We start from the raw sequence: 20,347 nt of genomic DNA on the forward strand, positions 1-20,347 counted from the left end.
TGCTTAATCATTATTATGGTTAGGCAAATTATGCTTAAAAAATTATGCGTATGCTGTTATGCGTAATCATATTATGCGAAAATATAATTATGCCAAACAAAATTATGCCAAGTTATATTAGGTCATAAAATTTTATGCAAATGTATAGGGAACCGTACCAAATATACTGATTTAATATTTTGTTAAAACCTATGTGTGTTCGGTAGTGTTGGTAGCAGCTCCTTGCATCACCAATAAATTTATACCTAATAGATATATTGTTATAACCATTTGGCGATTGAAAAGAGTAGCCAGGAGTTACTTGCCAGCTCTTCTCATTGGTGATTGACTGTCATAAGTGCCAGCATTTGACCTTAATTAATAAATGATTTGATTTTACAAAAGTTCTATGTATTTATGTCTGTGACTATACAAATCTGGCGCTCTGTCATAATGATGGGCCATTTATTCGTTAATTCGGTTTTTTGTTCAGTGTGAGACGAAGACAGAGCTATTTAGATATCTCTTTTTTTAAAAACAAAGTTCAATTTACTAAAATAATATCTCAAAGTAAGTTTTGCCAGGAGGCTTGCCATACACTTGTTTTATTACTGTAACAAGGATTGGTGTCACTGAACTGCTAAAGCGACAATATACGAAAATAGGAAACAATTGAAAACCAGATTGAATGAAAACACTTTTTTGAGTACACCAAAAAATAACACAATAATATTTCCAAACGTTTTCACACTGCGAAGTTGTTTTAGAGGTCAGGGTAAAGGTCAAATTCAAGACCTGGCTTTAAACCGAAGCCAGTGACCCCCTTTCAATTGAACATTGATTGATCCCGTGGTCAGTTCAGCAGGGATGCAGGTCCTCTCACATGGAGACACCTCCAGGTGCTGCAGGATCTGGTAGATCATCACCTTCACTTTGCAGAGCGCAAATCTTGACCCTAAGAAAAAAATGTCGAAAAACTGTTAAGCCACTTGTAATTCCTAATTAAAATGTTTTTATTAATATACGAGTAAATGGTGAATACTGAATATGATTACGCACCATTAATAGTCGTAGTTGTTAAACACTTTAGTGGCATTGAAGAGATTAAATAAGTCTCAAAATATCCACTGAAGGTCTTCGGACCCACGAATGGGTCTCCGTGGTCCATGTACGACAACGCGGATGTTGTTCATGATCAAGAGGATTTGCATTATCACCACTCCAACCACAGTATAGTACACCAAAAGCATTTACTATGTCGACATTATCTCGACAGTACTCTCTAAAGAGCTCCTTAACTTACCAATACAGTTCCTGGGTCCAACACCGAAGGGCATGTAAGCAAACGGATTGATCTTGTGCTTGTTCTGTTCAGAGAAGCGTTCAGGATCAAACTTGTCGGGGTTGGGGAAGTACTGAGGGTCACGGTGGAAGCCAATCACTGGGATTAGCAAACCATCGCCCTTACGCATCTGTAATAGATGAGGTTTTAAATAAAAATCTGACAACCAGTCTTACCGAAGGGTATCGTGTTATGATGCAGGTAACTGGGTTGTGGAGGACAGATAGTTAGTCGTGCCATGTAAAATCATGCTTATTGATATTCAGCTGTATTCGGTGAGACTGGAAGCCGACTCCAACAAAGATTGGAAGAAGTCTCTCTGACATGCTTATCAAAATATTACATGTTCTTTTTTAAACATTTTTTGAAGTTCGAGAATAACATTTACATTTTCAGCAACATAAATGTTCAGCAACTTCTGGAGCTGACTGTTATTTACGTTCGTTGTTAAAAATACAAATAAGAACATAATAAAGAAATTATTGTAATCTCTGTATTCTTCATATTTTGATCAGTAAATCTGAATCTTTCTGATGTTGGTGAAACAGGAAGCGTTTTAAAACATATATATTTCAATTGTGTTTGTACTTACAATGTAGTCTTGGGGATTTTTGTCGTTAGGTTTGCCCAAGTTATAGTCCTTGGTACAAGCCCTGTCTGTAAACATAGCGGGAGGCCACATTCTGCGTACTTCTGCAATACAAAGCTCATATGAGATCACTAGTATTAGATTCGTTTATTTCTCTTAAAGAAAGCTTAGTTCCACGAAGGGTGTTCTGTCGTATGGTTAGTGGTCAACCTGGTGTCAACGTTGTTCAAGCCGCCCGGAAGGCCGTTGACGTGGGTTCACGTCTGTTATCTTAATGGACAATAACCTGGACCGACTATTTACGTGCTCACCGAAGCAAGGAGACGGTCAGATCAAATACCACTATGCGGTCACCCATCTTTAGAGTGACCTCGCCAACGGTTGTTTAACCCACTGATCGTTTAACATGCGGTGAGCGCAACTGGCTACGAGCCCCTTAAAGAAAATACCTCGTAGTCAGGACCTGCTTGAACCAAGGTGTGAAATAAATGAACCATTAATATTGTTGACATTCTATCCTTGTACACTGGTTTCCATATATTACATGAGGACCTCATAGGGTTCGGGGTTCGAAGTGAAATCGGTTATTAACCCGGGGCTAATAAATACTATGGAAAATAGTCGACACTAATAGTGTTAATGTAAATATCAGAATTTAGACTGCCTGTATACCGCCGGCTGTACCAATCAATGTACCTATTTTCTACTGAGTGATATTTTGAAACCCACGAAATGCTTACCTGATACAACCATGTCCATATACGGCATCTCCTGGAGAGATTTCATGTCTAACTTGCCACCGTTCTTAATGTCATATTCTCTGATCTCTTTCGCCAGTTTGTCTTGTACTTCAGGGTTCAAAGCCAGCTCGTACAGAAGGAACGACGTGGCTGTCGATATCGTTTCAAAACCAGCAAATAAAAATATTACTGCTTGCGCGATGAGATCATCGTTGGACCATACTAGAAAAGGAAAAGAAACAATGTTATTTGAGTGCCTCTGAGTCTGTGGCGCAGTTGTTTAGGTCGCCACGCCGCCGCTAACATTGCGCCGGGAGGTCGTAAGTTCGTCCGTTCAACACGGAACAATGATTTATTTATTTGTGCGATCCACAGATAATTGTTTCGGGTCAGGTTGTACTTTGTGTCCGTTGTTTGTATGTTTGTAAAAGTCCCTGCGACACAAGAGCAATTCAGTAGTGCAGGAGTTGTCTTTTCAAATACAGGAACAAAAATAATTTCCAAGGCTTTCTAAACTCATATTGTTGGGTGACAATCGGCCTAGCTGGGCGGCAAAAGCGAATGTATATAGACGAATGATCGAGAAAAATGCCGCTCGCTATCGCCGCCCTTAAATGTTTATACCGATTGTGACGATTGTACTCGAAGGAACTACCCAATCGGCACAAGCCGAACAAATGCAGTAATTGCTTTGATTTTGTTTTTTTATTCGATAAACACTGCTAAACAACTCGAATATACCTATGTGTAGCAAGCCTGATTTATTATGATTAACTGAAGAAGACTACACGAAATTCTGACCTTTTTCAACTTTTTTAGTTCCAACAGAAGATTCTTCTACGGAAGCAAATCCTGCTGATTCACCTTTAGACTTCAAATTTTCATGTGAAAGTTTGCCTGAAAAATACACAAAAGTTATCAGTTTTTACTGTATGTCACTATTTAAAGGAAAATATTTCAAGAGTAAATCCTTCCTTGAGTAGCTCGTTCAATAGTTTCGGCTGTACCTTATCCGTCAGTATGTCAGTCGCTCAGTAGCGGAAGAGTTTTACATATATAGAAGTAGATTTACCTTTCTTAGCTTCCATAAGCAAGTGTATCATATCAGGTCTGAGGATCTGACGTCGCTCACGGTCTGTCATTGTGCCCAGTACTAAACTCTTAAAGAATTTATTCGCCGCTGTCGACATTACGTCCATTTTGAAGAGCTGAAATAAAGATAAAAAAATATTTCAACTTTTGATAAACCATTACTAGACAACTAGAAACATGAAGATGGGTTGATACGTTTTCTATTTTTTTAAATACAAATGCTTGTTTTGACATATTAGTCTTAGTAGGCACATTATTTAGCAACATCAATACTTTAATATAATTTTAATCCATCAACGTCCATAATGAGGAGACCTGGGTTAAGCCTTGAGTCCTTTAAAGTAGCTTTAGATCCACCCACCAGATTAAACATTATCAAATGCGGCAAATAGTAAACATTACCTTCCCAACAAAAGGCACAGTCGTCGTAATAAAGAACTTGATCATATCTTTGAAACCCAAGGTTGTCGTCTCATTGACCAGGGTGTAGAACTCGTTGTCTTTATCAGTGAGAGAGTCTACCTTCAGACCGAAGGCGCAGGTAGCGATCACGTCGTTGGCGTAGCGCGAGGTCAGATCCTTGCAGTCTATATCTATGTAACCAGCTGTGGAACCAATAAGAAACACCTTTTTTGCAACACATACAAATACAATATAGTATTTCAAAAACCGTTTATGTTACGTTTGTGTAAACGGTTAACAAATAAGACCCACGAAATCATACATTAATTTGAAATCAAAATAAATTATTCAGACATTGTCTCCTTACCTATGTATATCGTATATATGTACTTGACATTGCAAATAGCTCTAGTAGAAAGAAATCAAAGTCTTACCATCTGAAGATTTAATTTTTTTCTTAAGACTGGCCATCATCTGTTCTCCGACCTCCACCATGAACGGCACCATCAGACGTATCTTGGAGCTGGTGAACGCTGGACTCAGCGTCGAGCGCATGTCCTTCCATTCTTAACCTAAGACAAATCGAACGAAGAACACAACAAGTAGTTCTTTACACAGCTTAATCGAATTTAACAAACATGCAGCATCAAGGAAAAATTGAAACATAAGAAATATCCTGAACATGAGGTGTATATCAAAGCTATAATGGGTATTTTATCTATTGCCTCCGTGGCACAGTGGTAGAGGTGGTCGTCACGCCACCACACCAGTGCGTCGGAAGGCCGATCCCCACAAGGAACCAAATATATTAGTGCGATCGACAAATTTGTGATTTCGGGCGTGACTATAACCAGACATTGAAACAACCACTATGCTGTACATTGTTTTCTCCCTTAGTATAAAGTGATTAACACGTTACGTCAAAGCAGCAGTGTACTGAATAGTGACCATCAATTTGACGTTCACAAGTTGTCAAGTAAGATACGTGATAAGCCCGCAAGACTGAACACTCACCCATCAAACTTGATAGATTTCGGTTGAAGTAAGAATCACTGTCAGGGAACACAGGGCGACGGTCGAGGAAGTACTCGAAGTCTTTGACAGCAATCTTCTTCACCAGCTCCAAGTCACGGATCATCATTGTCTTGTTTGTAAATTCGTATCTTCCTACAAACCTTAATGCAAGTGTAAATACATAAATTCGTTTTAAAAAACTGTCAAATTTTCTATCATTGTCGGCAACGTGCTAGCTATCGACAAGCTATGTATGAAAACCTGATTAGCGCCACCGACGGGCGTCGTAGGAACTATTTTGTTGGGACGTTTTAAATGACAAACTTTAGATACCCGAAAATCGTGCTACTGATAGCTGAGTGGCGTAAACATTCTCCTCGAACCACGTGATTGAGGGTTCGTACCCAAGTAAGCACATGAATACTTTTATATGTTTTGCATTGCAAAAAAAACTAATATGTACTTACTTTTCTTCTGGGAAGGCTTCGTAGGTATCCCTAACGTCGAACCCTACATTATGCTGACGGAACCAGACCTTGCCCATATTGCCGATGAACGGGAGAGGCTTAAAGTGCTTGACGCCATACTTCTCAAATACGGAGTAAGTCTGGCGCAGGTACAGCCACACTGCGATGACTAGCACACCCACCCAGAGTAGGACAGTCATGATCTGCATTAGAAGAAATAATAACATGTATTAAGCCGTTACAAGCGTGCGAAATACGTCATAATCAAAATAATTAAATGTATGTGACAATACGTAAGTGCGAGCGAGAGACTCCGATAAAATGACATGACGTACTTCGCACGTTTAAAATGGCCCGAGTATAACTTGCTGTCTCATTATATATTGTTGCGAGAGTTGCATCTCTCACGTTGCATGTTTAATACTCGTATATAATAGGATACGGGAATTAACGCGAACACGCATTTTACGACCACGACGAGTGCAACCTGCGCCGAAGCATTTTAAGGTAAAATGCGTGTTTGCGTAAAAAATTCCGGAATTAGGGTGTGTGCGCATTAACGGTTTTACATTTCCCAAAGAACTAAAAAAAAATGCGTAAAATACTTTGATTTCGAACTAAAGCCGTAAGACGACTGGTTTTTGCAAAAATGGCAAGCCTGGAAGCTTCAACCAATCCATGAGAAACGGACAAAAGAGTGTAATGTAGTACAATAGAGGAACATGATAAAGTACACCATAATAGCAGAAAAAGAAGCATACCGGAAACGATTTATTAGCACATGCTGACAAAATATCCCAAAACCTGCAGAAATGATGAGAGGAGGAAGTAGGATACTTTATTGGTATTGATTGATATTTTTTTACAGGTTTTTGTTAATTTTGTTTCCTCTCTTTTTCAAAAAATGTACCGTTTTAAATAGCCTTTAAGAGTGGAATATTTAAGAATTAAGGAAATCAGCACTATATATATTTTCTATTTCATGGGGTGATTTATGTTTTCAACAAAAATGACTTACCAAAAAAACTTACCTTTAAATGTTAAAGTTCGGTACGTAGAACAAGAAATTATGAAATTATGTACAGTTACTTATAAACTAAGTAATTTGTTCTCTGTGTCAGCTTCCTTGCGGAATATGAATGGCAACTGAATCGCAACTGAGCATGACTCTATATATGAGACACATTATCTGGATCCCCAGATAATAACTTAACTGTACAGTCGCGAGCTTATTTATAGTAAACTCAAAATCAAAATCAAATCATTTATTCATTTAGGTCAAATATTGACACTTATGATAGTAGTTACAATTACTGAATCTACCACTAGCTTGGAAAGGGGGTAGAGCCTTATGAGAAGAGCTAGCAAGAAACTCACGGCTACTCTTTTTAATCGTCAAAAGTTTTACAATGTGGTTGATACAATAATTAATCATGCGAGGAGCTGCCAGCAATCAGCGATATAGACTAAACGTCAATAAATTAAAGTAACTGAATATAGCTACTAATAGCTAGGTTATTTATTAGTCTCTGACGCAAGTCGCACGCCACGCGATTGCCCCTTCCACGGGGGCCCTTACTAGGCCAACTGGCCCGATGGACCGGACACTACGGCCATCGGCCTACCTTGGAGTCTCACCTCCAAGTTGGCAACGGACGCCCAGTCCGCTGCCAGAGACACAATTTAGGGTGGGTGACGCTTATGCGCCACTCTCCTTACGGCCGGCAGCGACAAGTCAGGCCCTATCGCGGCAACCAGCGCACCGCGCTCTGTCGCCCAAGCCGGACACTCGGCCAATGTGTGGGTGGCCGTGTCTTCAATATGCCTACAGTGGTGGCATGCTGGGGAAGGCTCATCATGGTCATCGTTATTTCCTCATTTTCCAGCCCGCTCCGGTTCATGGTGGATTGGGGAGCTCTTACTCCGGACGATCCTTTCAAGACTTACCCTCCTTTGGATTTAGGGGCCTTACAAGCGGGGCCTCCAAGACGGTGATCCGCCGGCTTTTTCTGCAGAATCTTAAAACTATCTTAAACCTAATGCCCGCTAACGACCGAACCACCTGCCGGCCACGCATAGTCTCGGCACGGGCACGATTTTTTATCTGGGGGCACGGCAATGCCCCCACAAGTCGAGCAAAAAATTCCGACCCCCTATAATTTCGTTGTGGATAAAACAAGAAGCCTGAATTTTTTGCAATTTATCAGTCATTGTATAAACACGATATATTTAAAATTTCAGTCAATTTGAACCAGTAGTTTAAGATTTGTTTTAAACGTAAAATATTTTTAATATTGGCATGATAATAACTTATGTCATAACTTAAGGTCCTTTAAGTAAAGACTAAACAGATTAATCGACTTGGTATTACATAATTCTCACAACTTTTTACGCCAGAGAGACCAAGCAGCGAGACTTGAGGTTTTTTACAGGATGTTTTTGATGGCATAGAGGTTATCTTCCTCGCGACCGCTGTCTCCCCAACCTCCAACAAACGACCCCCGATTCTGACCCAGCAACTGAGTCAGAGTTGCGGTTTTTGTCCACCGAGAACGGTACTCGATAGACATCCCCACCCTGGGCAGGACACGAAGATCCGCCCCCCCTGCGGTTTTTTAAAGAGGTTTTCCTTCCTCGCGACCACCACCTCGAAAGAGACGGCAGCCCCCGAACCCGACTTACGTCAGGCCTTACGGGTTGAGTCCCACCTAGCTTCACCGTGGCTGGATTGCCACGGCTAGTGAACCCCCTCACCACCACAAGGTGGAAACTCCCCGAGGGGAATCAATATTTGACCTAAATGAATAAATGATTTGATTTTGATTTTTGATGGATTGGAGAACTATTCTTCCGCGTGTGACAAAACTATACCCTCATAGTTATCCTTTAATGTTGGTCTGGTGTTAGAACTGGAAAACTGAAGCTGCTCGTTTGGCGCAGTGGTTCACGTAGCCACCTGGCCGCAATAACAGTGTTCAGAGCCTGCTTGTTCATTTATTCGCATAAGTATGTATTTAAAAGAATAAAGGTGTGTTTATCTGTTGTTTGGTTACCATAGTACAAGAGCTGATAAGTTTGGAATCAAATGATCATAAGTGAGTTGTCCAATGATTATCTGTACCTAAATATGTTATATCTATCTAGACACTAGACAGTTATTAAAACTGCCTGGTTAGGATGACACGAAGTTATCTTGTTATTAGGTACTCTTTATTATCTAGGTAAAATATTTAGTTTTAATCTATACAGATAATCAGAAATATAAACAATCATGTTCCACAATATTTTTGTTATGTCACCGTTAGTTTGGTTTTTCATTACCTAATCATTATGTTACAATAAATCAATTAAAATTAACTTGTGAATTACTGCTATTCTATCTGTAGCTTGATTCTCTACCACTATCGACAAGCGGCGAAATTTTGTATGAATATTTGATCAGCGCCGATTTACTGCTCATTTAGAATGTTATACTCTGTAGGGATGTTTTTTCAAAGACAGCTCCCCCACTAATAATTTCTCTTGTGTCGCGGGGACTTTTACAAAAATAGAAACAACGAACACAAAGTAGAACCAGACCTTAAACACTTATTTATGGATCGCACAAATAAATTGTTCCGTGTGGAAATCAAACCAGCGACCTCCCGACGCAATGGTAGCGGCGTGGCGACCTAAACCACACCATGGAGTCAGTCGGGCTACTGTATTCCACTGCCTGGTCGCTTTTCCTAACTGACGTTTAGTCTACATCGTTGATTTATTGGCAGCTCCTCACATGGTCAATTATTATTATATCAACCACATTGTAAATCTTTTGGCGATTGAACAGAGCGGCCGTGAGTTTCTTCTTAGCTCTTCTCATAACGGTCTACCTGTCTCCTAGCTGGTGGTAGATTCAGTAATTGTAACGACTATCGTAAGTGTCAACAGGATAAATGATTCGATTTTGATTTTTATTTTTTATTTCTATATTTCTATTTTCTGAATGTTATAATATCGTCAGTTTTGGTTACATTCTGTTCGTTTTTGAGATGAGCCGCTTCGCTGTCTCTAGGTTTTAGTCCCTTTAAAATGTGTCCTTATGAATAAGTTATAAACTACTTCCTTCTGCCCACGTGCAACGATGTCCCGGGGTAAAAAGTATCCTATGTGTTAATCTAAATTATAAGATATAAGTAAGTGTACCAAATTTCGTTATAATCGAGTTTAACAAACATACATTAATCCTCTCAAACTTTCGCGTTTATAATTAAACATTGAAATTTTTGGTTCAGGCAACTACCATGATGCGACAAATGTTTAGTTCTCGTAACTGTAGGTATATTTTATTTTACTGTTTTATAGAAAAAACATTTTTGTATCGTGTCATCATTACTATTTAGTTTTAAGGGTCAGAATTATCTATAGCACTTACTGCCTAGTCATAACAACGGATAAAACACAACAAAGACTGTGTTGAGACTCTATTTTAGCTAACTACAGCTCGTGGTTTTCACTCTCATTGTTTGAAAAGAAAGTCTGTAAGTGCACTCTTCGATGTAACTCTACTCACTAATTTATCTATCTATACTAATATTATAAAGCTTGTTTGTTTGTTTGATTGTTTGTTTGCTTCAAACAAGCAAACAAACAATCAAACAAACAAATCAAATGCGCTAATCTCAGGAACTACTGGTTCGATTTGAAAAATTCTTTCAGTGTTAGATAGCCTATTTATCGAGGAAGGCTATAGGCTATACATCATCACGCTACGACTAATAGGAGCGGAGTACCAGAAAAATATGTAACAAAAACGGGGAAAAATTTCACCCATTCTCTCTAATGTGACGCAAGCGAAGTTGCGCGGGTCAGCTAGTTCATAATACTATATTATTATAGTTCTACCATTAAAGCTTCGAAAGGGATTCTTTTTTCAAATAATGCTTTGCAAATGAAGTTGCGTAGCTAAGACCCATTATAGAAAGAATAATTAAATACAAATACTACTATTGCGTCGGGAGGTCGTTTGTTCGATTCGTAAATTCGTGCGGTCTACAAATAATTGTTTCAAGTCTGGCTGTACTTTGTGTCCGTTGTTTGCATGTTTGTAAAAGTCTCCGCGACACAAGAGTAATTCATAGTGCGGGAGTTGTTTACTAAAAAAATTATAATAATTAATGCGGTAGTTGTCTTTTACAAAAAAATACATCCGGTACGTTTTATCATTGTATTTGAGCTGATAGTAATTAAAGGTATTTACCTAAATGCCTTTAATTACATTTATGTAGGTTCAGGTTTGATTGTGAGTCTCCAAGTACCTACTTGGAGACTCACAATCAAACCTACATATTTAGCTTCTAAAATGTGGAATTAATTAATTTTAGATATTGTACAGTAAGATTTTACTACATGCTCCCCAAAATATAATCAGTAGAAATACACGTTTGATTAAGAGCACGAGTCAGCGATAATTTAATCCATCTTTGCCCGTTTTGCCACTTGATCAATTAATCGACGAGGCTGTGCCTCATAATGCCTGTCTCAAATTGCGCTCCCGGAACGTCACTGTGAATAGTCTTCATTGAACGCTGGTCTAAGACGCTACAGTTTCTTGAAAGGAACGAAATAAATAAAATACTATTGAAACGCTTCTATATAATATATACTCGTAGTAAGGATTCAGTGAAGTGAATTCAAATTAAGCCGTAAGTTAATTTTCTTTTATGATATTTACAGTTTCCCGCATCACAGTGATGAAATGACGCACATAAACGTGCAAGGCTTCGTTGGGCTAGAAGAACCTATGTGTTTAAACGTTATAATAATTGTTCCGTGTGAGAATCGAACTCACTACCTCCCGACCCAATGGTAGCGGCTTGGTGACCTTAACCACTGCGCCACGGAGGCAGATTAGGAAAATATACTAGTTAGTACTACTGATTTACTAAATTATTTAGGAACCTTATCACAATTGAATTAAGGAAGGTGTGACGGCGTTTAGTCGCTTCAGTCGGTGCGCAGAACTTCGAGCGTGTGGATGTGTTTCAAGGATAATTATATTATTATTATTGACAGCATGGGTTGAGTAGTATATCAAATCTTGGTATAAATTCCCCGTTGCAAGAAAACGTAATGTTACTACCAATATTTGTTTGCGCCTCTTAAGATAGTATTTTGTTTTTGTACACATTGTGTATATGTTCGTAATAAATACTCCTTGACCCAAGTCTTTCTTATTCTTTTCTTTGTTTTGATAGACCCAACTATCAAAGCTGTAGCGAGGCCAGTTTTTGATGTTTGGATAGCACTGGAGCCATTTTATATATCGTAATTAACACGTCCGCCTAAACCGCGCTTAAATAGGCAACTGTTTTAGTGACTAACTTAGGACAGTGTGATTAGAAGCTTCTTATTTCGATCGTTTTCTTTTCTGAATGTAGGAAAGTCTCATAAGCACTGTATACTGTACAACCTTGAAAATGTCACGAACACAGCGTCACTTTTGCTTGTATACATATTAAACCAGTATGTTAATGACTAACTCTTGTTATTACATAAACAAAGTTGTTTAATCCTCTAGCTCGACCAACACAAATAAGTCGCATTGTACCGATTACATATCATTGTATTTATAAACAAGATAAACTTGATAAATGCCAGTTGTGTTTATAACAGCGAGTGCTTTGTGTTACTTAAACTTTTTTTTAATATATTAACTTATATAAATTTTTCGTCGCTAACAAGATTTCTGTCTAGGTGATTGAAACAAATATAATTGCGTATAAAAAGTGCTAGACGAGAAATAACTTTCTATTGTCAGTTGATATATATTTTTTTGTTTCGTATTACTGATGCGGTGACTATTTCATAAAGGAGAACACTTCAAATACTACGTAGGACATTGTGAAAATTGCATTTTACCGTAAGTTGTTTTGCAAAAACATCTCTTTTCGAGTCGTGGCATAAGAACAAGAAAAATAAGATGAATGTTTATTATGTGTCTTCATTTGGCTGAAATCAATAGAAGGTTATATTTTGGCTTTACAGATAAGTGTTCAGTTTGTTTTGTAGACAGAGTAGGCACATAGTTTATCAATTGTTATAACAAAACTGTAGTGTATAGTTAATCACCTTTTTGTCTGATTTACGTAGTTTCTAGAATAGATAAAATTATTTATTTTTATTTGATATCTTTTAGAACTTCCTGTTCCAAAACAAAAAATGTTATTTGATGTAATCTCAATATTTTTTTGAATTATCAACACTATACTTTAATATTCTTTTCAACAATAACTATTTGACCAATATTATCTTTGTTCAATTAATATTTCCATTGCAGTTTCGCTATTGTCATACTACAATACAATATTGTCACTGCTTTAGTCCACCCAAAACTTGTGTTCTTATTGTTCTAGATCATGATAATCCTACTAATCTGGGTGACCGTCCTGGTCGCCGCTGTGACCTTGTACCTCCACAATGTATACTCCGGCTTCAAGAGGCGAGGAGTGAAGAATATGACACCTGTCCCGTTCTTGGGCAACCTGGCAAGAGTGTTGCTACGGCAAGACGATCTTATTAAAGATTTAATGACTTTGTACGATGCTTTCCCGGAAGAAAGGTAAGTGAATATGATGACGATTTTAATTAATTTTTGTTTTCCAACCTATAAATGTAATGAAGCAGTGATAGCCAAGTGGTATAAGTTGGTACCTCCCATCCAAGTGGTCGCAGCTTCGTACCCGAGGTAACGCACCAATGACTTTTCGAAGTTATGTTTGTGTTCGAAATAATTATCACATGCTCAGACGGTGAACAAAAACATCGTGAGGAAACCTTGCATGCCCCCAATAAATGTGCTAAATGTGTCTTTAATTTTATTCTACATGGTTGAAAAAAATTGTTTTGATCATTAAAAGGATTATGAAATGTTTTTTTTAACCTTTAAGTACCGACGTGCTATTTTAGTTACTTAAGTACCGACGTGAGGTCTGCTAGACCACCAAAGCTTTAGTAAAGAAATCTTTTATGTTTATTAATATTATAATTGTAAATAAATATTTCTAGGAATTCTATATGTATTTAGTTATTGAATAAATGAAAAAAAAAATAGTAGTACAACCATTTATAATTAATAATTTAACAACTAAATTACAGTCTCGAATTCTTTGGACGAAAAACGTTACTTTTATCTTACTAATTATTATATTTCAACAAACTATAGAAACATTTTAAATGTCCTTTTTTCTCAAAGATAAATAATCACATAAGCAAAAAAGAAATAATATTATAGGTTAAAAACAATTTTCTTGTAAATCACAAGGCACCAAATGGTAGGAACTATCAAAGTTTACAAACACTCTTTGCAAACAGGTTTGCTGCATTTTAGGCACACATGTTTCTTAGGTTCTTTCTTTAGTTTTGAAGAACAGATGTAACAGAATTATAGTCACTTTCCAAGGCAACAAAATTCGGGTCAATTTCATCACAGTGGGATTCTAAACTCTCATATAGCCATTCCGTTAAAATATCTTCATGGTCTTTATTTTGAGGCCCTGTACTTGTAGTTGCGTGTAAGTTTTCTTCATGGGAGGAACAGTTTTATTTGCTCTAGTGGTTGCTCGTTTTATACCCGACTTATCTATTTTTATAAGCAACTGTAAATATAAGAAAAAACCTATATTATCTGACAAAAGTCATAATCAAAAAAAGTTACACAAGTACAGACGAGTGGTCTGACAGACCACTCGCGATCTTATAAAAGCCATAACTCACCGGAACCGTAAGCGCCGACGCAACAACTCTCCACGAACGCTGCCGGGCGACTTACTGAGGGGTAGAGAGAAGCACGGGGGGATACGTATTCGCTAACCTATGTAACTAGACTTTCTGACCTACGAAAGTGTCTGTCAGACCACACGTCGGTACTTAAAGGTTAATTTTAAATATCACTAGCTGACCCGCGCAACAACGCTTGCGTCACATAAGAGAGAATGGGCCATAATTTTCCTAACACTGAAATAATTTTTCAAATCGGACCAGTAGTTCCTGAGATTAGCGCGTTCAAACAAACAAACAAACAAAACAATCAATCAAACAAACAAACTCTTCAGCTTTATAATATTAGTATAGATGACCGTTTGTTGACTAAAAAAGTTGTTGAGTTATACATACACATCATGTGAAAAAGCTTATATGTACATATTATTTAACATGAAATACGAATTCATCTTTTATGTTACGGATCATTTTTTGTACGGAGCGGATCACGCTCCGTACAAAAAAATATAGTGATGATCATCAATTGAAAAGATAACGTGACTTTAAGAGTCGTATATTTTGTCAGATTCGTAGGAAAGTTCGAATTTCTTAAAGAAATTGTATTGATCCGTGACTTGGAGCTGGTGAAGAAGATTGCTGTCAAAGACTTCGAGTACTTCCTCGACCATCGTTCTTTCTTCAGCGAGAGTACCTCATATTTTGCTAGGAACCTACTGTCTTTGAAAGGTATTTATTTTAAATTTATTTTTATTAACTCCAAACGTATGAGATATTTAAAACAGTATTTCAGACTATTCTCAATCATGGTATCCCAGAGGTTGGTAAAGTTCCCATTATTTTATGGCTATTAAAATGTGTAACCATATCTTTGTTTTGCCTCACACAGGTCAAGAATGGAAGGACATGCGCTCGACGCTGAGTCCAGCGTTCACCAGCTCCAAGATACGTCTGATGGTGCCGTTCATGGTGGAGGTCGGAGACCAGATGATGGGTAGCTTGAAGCAGAAGATTGAGTCTTCTAACGGTAAGCATTCAAAAGAATATCTAAAATTAACAATTCTTATGAGTACTTTTGAGAGTGCTTGAAAACAACTTATAATCATAATGATAATAAGAGAAAATAAATTATAGGATCAATTTTGGTTTGATTATTGATTATCAGATTTCAAAATTGCAAGTAAATCAAATGAACTTTAGTCTAAAGCCTGGTGAGTTAAATGGCAGCAGTTCTAAAACAGTCTCTTTGTAAGGATGTCTCAACAAAAAAAAAACCATTGACACGAAGAAGAAGAAGACCATAAATCATGTTGCAAAGTCGCCTTGCTACTTTTTCTCTTTTCTACAGAGGGCTACATAGACATAGAGTGCAAGGACCTGACCACGCGATACGCCAACGATGTCATCGCCTCTTGCGCCTTCGGTCTGAAGGTAGACTCTCATTATGAACAAAACAACGAATTCTACGTGATGGGCAGAAACGCTTTCCAATTCCGCTTACGACAGTTGATCACAGTTTTTGCCCTGATTAGTTTGCCAAAACAGATTTCTAAGGTAAGATGATTCTCTTTTGGTTGGTTAAGGTTATTGAACCCAAGTCTGCAATCTTCGAAAGTCAAAGCATTTCAAGTCCACAAACATTTTTTTCACGACTTTGTTGGTGATTCCCATTGTTTGGTCGTTGAAGTTTGAAGTAATTACTGTTTTTTCCAATTAAAGTTATTGATTCATATTCATTACTCGTTTGTGATTTTTTGAGTCATTGGCACATTGGTGGTTTTGTTCTTCTCAACATAAAATAAGATTCCTTTGCTTTTAACTAGTTTTTTTTGTTATTGTAGTTGTTGAAGTTGGACTTCATTTCGGTGTCTTCACAGAAATTCTTCAAAAAAATTATTCTAGAGACGATGCAAGATCGTGACGCGAGGCACATAATTAGACCCGATATGATCCATTTACTCATGGAAGCTAAGAAAGGTATGCGTTTTTAGAAGTTTAAAAAACTTACAATACTCAAATAACAGAAGATGATCAAGCAATTATGGATTAAAATAACCTTGAAAGTGTAATTTATACTCAATGTGTAAATTATTTCAGGTAAACTTACACATGAAACCGTGAAGGCTGATAATGAATCTGCTGGATTCGCTACTGTAGATGAGTCTTCTGTTGGCACCAAGAATGTTGATAGAGGTTCGTATAAATATGAAACTTCAAAATAACAACACGCAGAAGAATAACGAGTGCTTCACAGCAATAACGAGTGGAACACAGTTTTTTTTTACAATAGAAAAAAACTGTGTTGATGATGACGAGTTCAATAAATTGTGTGGGTTATAAAAGGTAACATGTTATGATAAAATATGATGCGAATTACAAGGTGAGGTTCACAAAAAGTTCCGGTGGCAGGTAGAATTACAGACAAACCATAAATTAAATACGAGTACATGTTCCACAAGTATCGCGTGACAGAGTTTGATTCCTTGCCAAGGACGTTTCAATATCAATAGAAGAATGCTTTCAATGGGCTAGAACAATAATGTTATTGTGTTGTTTGGGGTCGAGACTTTGGGGTCATAGGGTTTGAACACTCGCAGTTGCTTTAGAGAAGAAGTGTTTAGTCGACGCTACTTGTGGCCAAAAGGTTGGCCTATTTCTAGCCAAATAAATCAGCATTGCCGTACAACGTAGCAGGGCGGCCAGCCTTTGGACATGTTTCCGGTTTACCGCGATTTCAGATGAATTCTACGACGCCTCGTAGAATATTTTTTATTAAATTAAAATTCTTTTTTTTTCATAGTTAGTTATATTGTAGTTTATAATACAATTTTAATAATCAGCCAAAACGATAGTTAAACAAAAATATATTTTAGTATGGAACGACGACGACCTGGTCGCCCAAGCTGTACTGTTCTTCTTGGCTGGCTTCGAAACTGTATCTACTGCAATGTCTTTCCTTCTGTACGAACTGGCTTGCAACCCTGAAGTTCAAGAGAAACTGGCGATGGAGATTAAGGAATTCGACGTCAAGAACAATGGGAAATTTGACCTGAAATCTATTCAAGAAATGCCCTATATGGATATGGTTGTATCAGGTAGGTGGTTAAACTAAAGAAACAAAAATCAAAGGTACAAAACAGAAAAAAAATCAAACTAATTACAGCTAATAGGCAAACCAGTAGGGAGAGTTAAGCAGAAATTTTAACTACAGCAAGATGCGAAAAAAAATCTGTATGTACTAAAATTTTAGACAACTTTGATAGTAATATGAGGATTTTTGGGTTCCTGTCCCACTTCTGGACAAGGGTCCTCTTGAACGAGGGTTAGGCCTTAAGTCTAGTTTCAGCCGTAACATGAGGTTAATTACAAAATGCGAAGTGATGAAAGGTTCTCTGTAATCAATCGATAACGTTCCATATTGGTTTCAGAACTGCTGAGGAAGTGGCCTCCTGCAGTGGCATTAGATAGAGTGTGCTTGAAAGACTATGACTTGGGAAAGCCTAATGAAAAGTCTGATAAACATTACATCGTAAGTTTTTTTTATATTTTCTGATCGTTTGTTCTGTCGATGGAACCTGCGTAGGCTAATGAAAAGTCAGAAAAACTGTAAGTTAATTAGTTACACACATAAGGAAGCCGACATTATCGGTTCGGTAGTATTAATTATCGAATAACAAAAACGAGTCGAAGCTATTACTACACTAGTTCGGATTATGCCGATCTGGTTATTCATTGGGCTTAACAATCATTCAATTCTGCTCGTCACAATTCAGTTTACATTCAGACGCGGCAATGACAAAGCGTATGTTTTCCGAACATTCGTCGTCGTCGATGAATGCCCGCTTGTGTTTCTACCTTATTGATAAACTTAACCAGAACTCAAGTTTACCAGATTGTTTTTAACGCGACAGCCCTTAATGTATATTATTTTTTCAGTTGCGTAAAGATACAGTAGTGGCGATCCCGGTGTATGCCTTCCATCATGATCCTCAGTACTTCCCCAACCCTGAGCAGTTCGACCCTGAGCGCTTCTCTGAAGAGAACAAGCATAGTATCCCACCATTCGCTTATATGCCTTTCGGCTTGGGACCCAGAAACTGCATTGGTGAGTACAAAATAAATATACTTGTTTATTTAATACTGGTTTCCCATTTCAGTCTACTAAATATACATGTTACTGAAATTCTAGTACAGCTTTAAGACATCCATGAAATTTGTAACTTTCTTAATACAGGACTTTACGTTTATTTTGGTTTAGCAGTACCCGGTTTTTAATATTAGGTCGGGGAAAAAGTCTTGTCGCATTAAAGTATGAATTAATCTATACTAATATTATAAAGCTAAAGAGTTTGTTTGTTTGTTTGTTTGTTTGAACGCGTTAATCTCAGGAACTACTGGTCCGATTTGAAAAATTTTTTCAGTGTTAGATAGTCCATTTATCGAGGAAGGTTATAGGCTACATATCATCACGCTACTACCAATAAGAGCAGATAACTAGTGAAAAATGTTACAAAAACGGGGAAAATGTTGACCCATCCTCTCTTATGTGACGCTAGCGAAGTTGCGCGGGTCAGCTAGTTTGTAATAAAATCTTTTCTCTACACAAAAAAGCTCGATATTTGGGTACCTCACGAGCTCACTTAAAGAAACCTAACGAACTGTGTAGTCATTTGTGATTCTTGAAGCTAAAGAGATTTTATTACAATTTCATACATGCTATAATGCGAAAAGACTTTTTACCCGACCTAATATTTGCGTGCCATAATTTATGGTAGGCGGTTTACTTGTCTTAATTATACATTTATTCAACTTTTTATACGACCTCATATATTAATTTTGATGTTTCCAGGGTCAAGATTTGCCCTCTGCGAAGTGAAGGTGATGGTGTACCAGATTTTAAGGCAGTTGGAACTGTCGCCTTGTGAAAGGACCTGCATCCCTGCTGAACTGACTATGGAGAAGTTGAACATGGAGTTGAAGGGAGGACACTGGCTTCGGTTTAAACCTAGGAATTAAAATCTAAAAATGTGACTTGCACCAGTGATATTGTTGATTAGGAATTTAACTTTTTTATACTACTCTAGAATATAATATGTGTCATTTTGTTAAGTGTTCGACTCATTTGGCTGTTATGGTGGACTGCAACCCTCGTTTACTTTGAAATCAAAATCAAATCATTTATTCATTTAAGTCAAGTGCTGACACTTATATGATAGTTAATGATACAGATTTTAAGAACAAATAGACTTCGAATCAAAACATTTTTTCAATAAAAAAAAGGTTTTAACTACTACCTATCTGAAGTTTTATTTTGCATTCCTCAAAATTAAAATCGACCACCCATCTAAAATCCAACTCTACCTATATTGCTTAATTTTGCCATATCTGAAGCGTCATGATCAAGGTTTATTCAACGTGAACCAAAATTCGAATGTCGGCGACGCGTCTCGTGTACGAACTATGGTTATAGTCGCTTGAATACTAAGATCGATGAGTATTGAAAATTTGCGTAGCTTTGTGTATGCAAGTAAGCATGCAAGCAAGCATGCAAACAACCATGCAAGCAAGCAAGCATGCATCAGGCAGGGTTTCTGTCACGGCTCCGGCGCTGCGGGCCTCCGGCGGCTCCACGCGTGCTAATCGTCGCAGACGGCTTTCGCTCACCACCGCAGCTTCGGCTTGTTGGCCGGCTTCGCCGGCCAGCCCCAGTCGCGGCAGCTCGCCCGAAGTCGCCTGCTCCTCAGCCCGCGGGCCGCCTAGCCCCTACGCGCCTACGCGATTTTAAATAACGCTCTAGGAGTAGGACAAACAAGACTACGTGGAGTCGGTTTTGCAACAATTCGGTTCTGTCACTAACTTTTGTTGCAACATCTAACGTTATGCTAATACTCATTAGGCCTACTAACGTTATGCGAATCAAATTTATGCCGAAACAAATGATGCCAACATAAAATGTTTATGCCTA

The 20,347-nt window shown here is 37.8% G+C and overlaps 1 protein-coding gene and 1 pseudogene across 4 annotated transcripts; one reads left to right on the top strand and one right to left on the bottom strand.

Annotated features, from left to right (window-relative positions):
- Nucleotides 1-747: 747 nt before the first annotated feature.
- LOC142975151 (cytochrome P450 9e2-like) lies at nt 748-6,772 on the bottom strand (annotated as a pseudogene).
- A 4,406-nt stretch (nt 6,773-11,178) lies between these two features.
- LOC142975145 (cytochrome P450 9e2-like) lies at nt 11,179-19,675 on the top strand. 4 transcript variants are annotated; one of them, XM_076117854.1, is made up of 11 exons: nt 11,179-11,309; nt 13,020-13,225; nt 14,951-15,111; nt 15,272-15,409; nt 15,731-15,936; nt 16,224-16,359; nt 16,480-16,575; nt 17,256-17,477; nt 17,811-17,911; nt 18,319-18,487; nt 19,232-19,675. In XM_076117854.1, the coding sequence occupies exons 2-11, from the start codon at nt 13,023-13,025 to the stop codon at nt 19,396-19,398; spliced, it is 1,599 nt and encodes a 532-aa protein (XP_075973969.1). In that variant the 5' UTR covers nt 11,179-11,309; nt 13,020-13,022; the 3' UTR covers nt 19,399-19,675. The 4 variants fall into 4 exon arrangements, with proteins under 4 accessions (XP_075973969.1, XP_075973972.1, XP_075973968.1 ...); XM_076117857.1 differs by lacking the exon at nt 11,179-11,309 and adding an exon at nt 11,715-11,733; XM_076117853.1 differs by lacking the exon at nt 11,179-11,309 and adding an exon at nt 12,255-12,526.
- Nucleotides 19,676-20,347: the final 672 nt, after the last annotated feature.

The sequence above is a fragment of the Anticarsia gemmatalis genome, chromosome 8, assembly GCF_050436995.1.
Source record: "Anticarsia gemmatalis isolate Benzon Research Colony breed Stoneville strain chromosome 8, ilAntGemm2 primary, whole genome shotgun sequence".
Classification (NCBI taxonomy): Eukaryota; Metazoa; Arthropoda; class Insecta; order Lepidoptera; family Erebidae; genus Anticarsia; species Anticarsia gemmatalis.